Raw genomic sequence first — 8345 nt, 5'->3', positions numbered from 1 at the left:
GAGTGGTCGGTTTCAAGAATCAGAATCAGACGTTTTGACTCATCTGATCTTTGTATGATTAAAACCTTAGATGCTAAGAATATATTGATTTCAAAGCCAATTATCAATCTTATTAGAATCAGCTAGGACCAATCCGGATCTCATTTCATGTTTTGAATATCTAGGGAGAACTAATACATCAGGTGTGATTTCTTGTCCTTCCTTTTGCTTTCTCTTTTTAATTGGGAACTTGTTCTTTTTTTTTTTCCTTGGTTGATGCTCAAGAAAAGATACATTGGTGTTAATTTTTTAATGTTTATGTGAGAAGATTGGTGGTTTAAAATCTATTTTTTTTTAAATCCTTCTGATTTTGTGATTTGATTTGATTTTCAAACCATAGGATGGGATTGATTATAGGATGTAATTGTTGTTAGGGAGAGAATTAAAAAGCTGAATTAATTTAGTGGGAGTTGCTAGAAAATTTCATTAAGGAATAACATGAAAAGAAATGGTAGTTTCATGAAAGGAGATGATTAACCAACCATAAAATGATGGTTAGGGGAAGAGAAGAGGGAATGTAGAGTTCGAATTTGCTTGGGAGCTATTGTCAATGGTTTATTTTTGTTAAGAATTGGAGGTAGGGGTGTCAATTCTTAAACCGAACCGATAAAATCATCCAGACCAAACCGATAACAATACGGACCGAACCGAACCAAAGCCTTATTGGGTCGGTTCGGTTTGGAGTATTGCAACCCCAAAACCAAACCGAAACCGACTCAAAACCTGGACCGAAACTGAAACCAAATTGGTAAGAAACCGAAACACTCCAAAATTCATTAAAAAAATCAAAATTTGCATAATTTTGTAAACATTTGTATGGAAAGTCGAATCCAAACTGGACCAAAAACCAAAACCAACCCGGTTACAAATCGATTTAAGAAACCGAAGACAAACCAAAACCAAACCACACCAAAACCGAAACCAGAATTTCCTTATTGGTTCGGTTTCAGTTTCAACTTTTCCACACCAAAACCGACTCAACCCAGACCAAAACCGAGCTGAACCGACCGATTGACACCCCTAATTGGAGGGTACGTTGGCCCTACAAGAAGACAAGGTGAAATCACACGCATTGCTCACCTAAAATGTGTCCCACCTTCCGAAAAAAAAAAAAAAAAACCATGATTATTAGGAAAAATGTTTAGGGTAAAAGTTCCTCAGGACTAGTAAGTGGATAAGCACATTCTACCGAAAGAAAAAAAAAGTGGATTAGCACATTCTACCAAAAAATTAAAAGTGGATAAGCATATCTAATTGTGTCATGTGGAGGTGTGGAAGAGTAATTCAGTATGATATGTAAGGAATGATTTGATTTATCATATGTAAAATCTCAATCTCAGAATCAATCATTAACCTTCATATCCATTGATGTATTAAATACTCACTAGAACCTATGCCCTATAATGAGCTGATATGTGCTTTTGTTTTTTTTCTTTTCCTTTTTCTTTTTTGGGGTGGGGTGGAGTGGGGAGAGGCCAAAAAGGTCTAATTCTATTCTTGAATCAGCCTAGTATGCTGATCTATACCAATATTGACATCAATAGATACATTATCCAATACCTTTTTGGAAGTTTTTAATTTTTGAAATTTAGTTTGTCACGTGGTTAAAATAAGTTTCCTTTCTGCATGATTTTAAGTATTAGTATGTATTATATCATATTTTCAATACATGTAGTCGTAGTCGGTGTGTGAAGTCAAATGGAACATGATTAAGGTCATATTACTTTATAGATTGAGCAACCTTAGAATTTGTTAAACTTTTTTTGTCTCGATCATAAGGGTCAATATGCATTGAAATTTTCTCCTTGTATAACTTACCATTCACAAATTGACTTCTAAATATTTTTAAAAAGTTTATATTGTTATTTAGGAAAATGTCTAGCTTGGAAAAAAAAAAAAGTTGTCTACGGTTATGCTGATTATGTTTAATTGAGGCCCTTGGATGCTCAGAGGAGTGATTTGATTTAAATTGAAGAATCTAAAAGAACCTAGGGGCATATCTATAATTAGGATAAATGATGAAAAAGACATACATAGCTTAAGCCTTGTATCAAATATATTGTAAAATAGAACTGATTTGAAGGCAAAGATATAGGGGTGCCAATCCCAAGCCCGCATTGGTTGGACCGATTGAGCCTGATCTATTAAAGATCGGCTTGACACATATCGATTATTAAACGTGTTGGGCTTAGGTCTGACCTGTTTATAAATAGATAGGATACGGTGCAAGGGGTATGACCAATGGGCGTCCAACCGGCTCAACCTATTACAAGTTCAACACGTTTAGCCCAACTTGTTTATATGTATATTTTGCTTTTTTTGGATAGAGTAGAGTATATATTGATATTTTTATCAATTTTTTAAATCTAATTAAGTGTAATATTTTTTTCTAAATTGTTGATTATGCAAATAAAATATATTAAAACTTCTTAAATATAAGACAATTAAAGATGTTTAAAGCCCATTTAAAGCTTTTTGGTATATCATCCTGTTTAAGGTCCGATTATAGCCTGATTAGGAGAAAACCCTATTAAAGCCCGGAGCCCAAGTGAGTCTGACACAAGATCGATCGAAGCTGATTCATTTCTTAAATAGGCAAGTCACGGTCCAAGGGTATAAGCCCACCAAATCGGCCCGACCAATTGACACCCCTACAAAAATGCACATAGGTGATTTTTTTTTTCTGATAAGAGTGAATAGTTGTTGTTTGAGTTAAAATGACCAAAATGGGTAGAAGGTATTGGTGAATATAATAATTTCTAAAAATAAAAATTTCAAAATTTAGAATAGATTCCCAAAAAATTTCTTGCGTTGTGCGGTCAATTTCCCTTGAAGCGTGGTGGATAAGAGCTGGGTTTATAGTCTTTCGACAGAAATGGATAGAGAATACAGAGATGAAGACAGAAAAAGTGAACATAACGATTCTACAGACTCTCTCTCTAGAAACCGCGAACATGGAAGTAATTTGGGATCGCAAGAAGAGAGAGAGAGGGAAGGAAGAAAGGAGATGGTGACGATGAAACTAATAGATGTGGTGATGAATATAATAGTCTAAGAGATGCTGAAGCTAACGACGCAGAAGGAAACTTGAATGTGGAGATACCTTGGTAAGGCTCTGTCGTGGGTTCCTCTCCCACCACCCCTTCGTTCCTTTCTAGGATTCTCCCTGTGCCTGAAACGTTAAAACTACTCCTTCCTCTCGCCTCTCCACCTGTTCCGACTCCCCTTCCATGGTGTTTTAGAAGACGAGCGTGGAGTGGTAGGTGGGTGATGCGAGAGGCTGAGAGGGTTTTTTGATAAGATAGGACAGGACACAGGACGGATGGAGAGCTTGTTGTTCGACGAGCTTCTGCAAGAAATTTTTCAACGGTTGCCGTCGTCGGCGTCCTCAGCCGTTCCTCTGGTGTGTAAGCGTTGGTTGATCCTCCACCGCAACTGCAGGTCTTCCCTTTCTCTTCGTTTCCCCTCCGCGAGCCCTTCTTCTCTCTCTGTCTTCTCCTCTTTCCTCTCCCGTTACCCTCGTCTTTCTTCCCTTGCTGTCGTCCTCGTTCCTCCTGACAAGTCCACTCCCCTCTTCTCCATCTCCTCTGATGCTGCTGAGGGTTGTGAAGAAACCCATTTTTCTCTGTTGTCGGAACACCTCCTCCTTGCGGTTGCTTTCAATTGTGGCCATCTACGCCATCTCCGATTCTTGGCAGGCCCCGTCTCCCCTTCTTCCCTCCTTTCTCTTTCTTCCTCCTGCGAGCACCTCTCTTCGCTTAGTCTCTCCTTTGTCCGCCCCTTCTCTTTCCACTGGCTCACCTTCTTCCCCTCTCTTAAGGACCTTTCCCTCGTCGACTGCGGCTCTATCGGTTATGATGATACGCTACAATTCGATTCCGACCATCACGAATTGCCCTTGGAGAGCCTCTGCTTGTCCGGAATCAAGGCCGGCGATCGAGGCTTCAGATGGCTGTGGCGGAGCTGCACCAAGCTCCGCAGATTGCAGTTGCGCAGCTGTGAAGGCACCGGTGACGGCGCCTCCTCCTCTGCCTTCGTTAGGTGCTTGCCTCGTCTCCAAGAATTGGAGCTCAGGACTTGCAGGAGTATCGCAGATGGGGTTTTGTTGCGATTAGCCGAACACTGTGGTTCGCTCCACTCCCTCCTCTTGTATGATGGGGGAAGCCGCGATGGTCTCCACCATTTCATGAGCCAGTACAGGTCTACTCTACGGAAGCTCGACCTTCGTCTACCTCTTGACCTCGACAACGAACACCTCTCCGCTGTTGCACGGAATATCAGGGGACTCGTAAGCCTTCGCCTCCAGAGCTGTTGCCTCGTCACCGGTGAAGGACTCAAGACCCTGAGCTCCGCCGTTAACGCCGAGCTTGAAGAATTGGCTCTCATTAACTGCGACGTCGTCGAGAGAGAACCTGGGCTGCTCACCACTTTGGGTCAGAGCCTCAGGGAGCTTCGTAAATTGGATTTGTCCTATAACGAAATGTTACGCGATAAGGAACTCGTTTCCATGCTCGTCTCCTGTAAGAATCTGGTTGATTTAAATTTGAGAGGTTGCAGAGGGCTTACGGGTGCTACTCTGCTTTCCATGTTCAAAAGCTGCAAGCTTTTGGAGACCATCGACATCAAGCAGTGTTGCAGGATTGAGGCTGACAATGTTGAGTTCTTTCTTCTCAACTCCCCAAGACTCAGACAAGTCCATGTTGAAGAAAGCAAGATCTCTGGTGTTGCGAAGACATGGGCTTCCCAGAAATTCATCAAAATAATTGATTGATTGATTGAAGATTCAACTGTAAAGAACAGCAATTTAATTTTAATGTTCAGAATTTCAAGTTTCAAATCAAACAATCTCTCAAATGTAATTTATCAATTCCACTTTGATTCTATTTCCCAATTAAAAGAGGGGGGGGGGGGTGTGAAATCCCAGATACAGAGTCCTGGTTTTTCTTTCTGTTTAATTTAGAATTCAAATACTTCTGCCTCTCTAGTTTTGTTTATGTTGTTGAGAAAATAAAATTTGAGCTGGAATTTTGATTTGGCTGGTTTTATAAATTGATTCCCTGATTGTGAACTTTTCTCATGCTTTGTTCTGATATACAATCCGGGTTATATTCAGGTGGCTGCATAGATCTGTTATTACCCTGACGATTGTTCTTTGATGCTACTCCTAGTTCCAAGCTCCTATACGACCATGGTTAATGGAGTTGGGATTAGAATGAAAATAGAAAGAAATTAAAATAAGGTTACAAGAACTAGAAGATAATCCATGCATTTGCTTCAATTCGAAGTCTGTTGACATAACCAGGCTATGTGTTTGGCTCATTACGGATGGCTGAATCTTTTGGGCACAAATTAATCAAAATGGCAAGAAATATCCTCCTCATGGTATCCAGTGAATCACACTCTGAATCTCATTTTAGTTATTACTGATCAAGAAGCTTATGCTAGAGTATTTGACTCTAAATCCTGAAGGACCTGATCAAATCGATGTAGGACTATAACTCTATAATTCTCAACATCTCAACACTCGTCACAGGTAACTTTGGCATACCTTATATGTGGAAAGACAACTTAGAGAGGATGACTAAAGGACCTAAACTGTAATATCATGTTGAAGGGTCCAACCAAAAAAGTATTGGGTTAACTTTTGGTGTTCACATACTTAGGGCCTGTTTGATAACGTTTCAAGAAACGCGTTTCTGCCGTTTCTATTTTCAGAAACAGTAGAAACGGAGTAAAAAGCGTTTGATAAAACTGTTTCGTTTCACTTATTTTTAGAAATAGAAATAGAAATTTTTACTTATTTATGGTTCAAGAAACGACATAGGGCCGTTTCTGGAAACGACTTGTGGCAATTATTTCACTGGTTACCATCAACTTCTAAAAACATGACTTATCAAACACCTTTAATTCCGTTTCTGTTTCTAGAAACGAAAATCTATGTTTCTGTTGTTTCTTGAAGCAGAAACAGCAGAAAAGTTATCAAACGGGCCCTTAGTTGATCCTTTTCACCTAATGGTTGGAACTTTTGGGTTGGAATCTAACATGATATGTGCTCATTCCGGCTACGCGTGAGGGGAGAGTATTGGAAAGAATCTCACATTGGTTCTGGGACTTTGGGTGTCTTCATATACTAGTTGAGTCCTTCCCTATGCCCTCAAGTCCAATTCAGTACTTTTGGTATCAAGCACAGCTGGCCAACAACTTGGTATGGGGCCTAAAATAAATTCTGCAGTTGATGTGTGGTACCAGATTATTAAGTTTTGAAGTTCCAACCATTAATGCTCCAATTCATCAACATGAATGATTCAAAACCCCACCCATATTATACCTCTCAAGAACCATCTGGCAACTGAGCAGTCACATACTTGCCTTCATTTTCATCCTTTATTGGGTTCTTGACATTTGACAGGTAATCCATCTGATAGCATCAGGAGGTAGAATACACAGATCAACAACAGAAAACCATGATTTAACGCATCCCAGCACAAAGTAGATCATTATTACCAGATTTAAGACAGTAAATCTTGAAAACAAGGCACTAGGAGCACAGGACAGGACATGGGTTGATACTAAGTAGTTATTACCATAACTTTCAAAAAGAAAATTGAAAAAAAAGCACCAAAACTATAAAGGATAACAAACATAAAAATAAGACTGTTAAAATGTAGATAAAATTCCAGTAAAAACAGTTCAGTGAGAAGGTAGAACATGCCAATTGACAGCAAGAGACATAGCATGATCACGCGAAGTTGCCGATGATCATTACTATTAATTTTACAAGTTTGCAGCCTTGGCCAAATTTGCTATTGTTCAAGGATTAAAGTATCGGTATCGGTCATCATATCGGTCGGTCAAAATTAAGATACGTATCGGAGGGTATCATATCGTATCGGAGATACGCTAAAGATACGCACATAAATGAATATGGAACACATTTTTATACACTTTTGCATAAAAAAAAAAGTTAAAAAAAACTATATATAACATGTAGAATGCATAAATACTTAAGTAGAGGGTATCGTATTGATAGACAAATATATTGAGTTGAAAATGTTCAAAATGATGAGGTTTGAGTTTCTTACAGTTTTTTCTTTCCTCATTGCCATTGCCACTGTGATGTGTGCCGTGAAGAGTGTCGTGGTGGTTCAAATCCTTGGCTAGGACCTTCTTCTTCAATAGGAGCAACTATGATGATATTCTGCACTTGTCGAATATAGGCACAATATTTACCCTAGTCGAAATATTTATGGTAGTGGGTCTCCCATTCATTGTAGAAAAATTAAATTTTTTTTATAGAAGTTGTAGATTAAATGTTTTTAAAGAACATATAAAAAATCAACAAAATGTGGACCAATATATTTGAGTAGATCTGAGAAATAAAAAAAAAAAAATTGAAACCCTCACTTTTTTGGGGAAAAAATGTGGGTTTCATTTGAAATCATGTATTTAGTAATTATAAGTTATGACATTATTTTTAAGAGTTGAATGAACTAAATTTTCTAAAAAAAAAAATTGGGGATTTTTCTTTTTTTTTTAATTAATTTCGGAATAAAAAATTTTAAAAAATATATTTTTTTTGAGAAAAATCAAAAATTTCCATGGAAGTTGTAGAGCACTTGTTTTTACATAACATATAAAAAATCTAAACATTTTTAACCATTGAGCATGAGTAGATCTAAGAAATTTGAAAAAAATTGAAACCCTCATTTTCTCTTGAAAAAAGTTTGTAAATCCTTATAAATCCAATGATTTCATATAATAATGATGCATAAAATGTGATTCTAAGTATGATGAACCTTAGATTTATAAAAAAAACTTGAAAATATAAGGTTAAAGTTGAAAAAAGTGAGTAAAGATTCAAGAACTTACTATTCAAATGTTTCAACTTTCAAGTTCAAGCCTTCAAGGTTCTTCTTGGACTATGTTTCTCTCCTTCTTTGAACCATTCACTTCCACAATATTTCTTTCAATCTACCATTTGAGTCTCCAAAAAGGTGTGTGAATCAAAGGGGAAGAAAGAAGCAAAATATAGAAAACTGTTGGTGAGAGTGTGAAGTGTTTGTTTCAAACAACAAAAAATTCACACTTAAGTAGCCGTATCGTACCGTATAACAACAAAAAATTCACACTTAAGTAGCTGTATCGTACCGATACGGTACGATATGGCTCCATACTGCACGATACCTTCGATACGTACCGATACTCTCGGGAATTTTCATATTTTCAAAAGTTCGTATCGTAGAATATCGTACGTATCGGTATCGATACGGTACGACACGATACGATACGTACGATACGCCGATACA

The 8345-nt window shown here is 37.9% G+C and overlaps 1 protein-coding gene across 1 annotated transcript; it reads left to right on the top strand.

Moving 5' to 3' along the window:
- The first annotated feature begins 2907 nt into the window (after positions 1-2907).
- LOC122067689 (F-box/LRR-repeat protein 4-like) lies at positions 2908-5116 on the top strand. Its single transcript, XM_042631536.1, has one exon. It carries the CDS (start codon positions 3362-3364, stop codon positions 4808-4810), a length of 1449 nt encoding a protein of 482 aa, XP_042487470.1. The 5' UTR covers positions 2908-3361; the 3' UTR covers positions 4811-5116.
- Positions 5117-8345: the final 3229 nt, after the last annotated feature.

Source organism: Macadamia integrifolia, unplaced genomic scaffold (assembly GCF_013358625.1).
Source record: "Macadamia integrifolia cultivar HAES 741 unplaced genomic scaffold, SCU_Mint_v3 scaffold3061, whole genome shotgun sequence".
Lineage (NCBI taxonomy): Eukaryota > Viridiplantae > Streptophyta > Magnoliopsida > Proteales > Proteaceae > Macadamia > Macadamia integrifolia.
The sequence above is the reverse complement of the archived record's forward strand: the minus strand, read 5'-3'. Positions and strand labels throughout refer to the sequence as shown.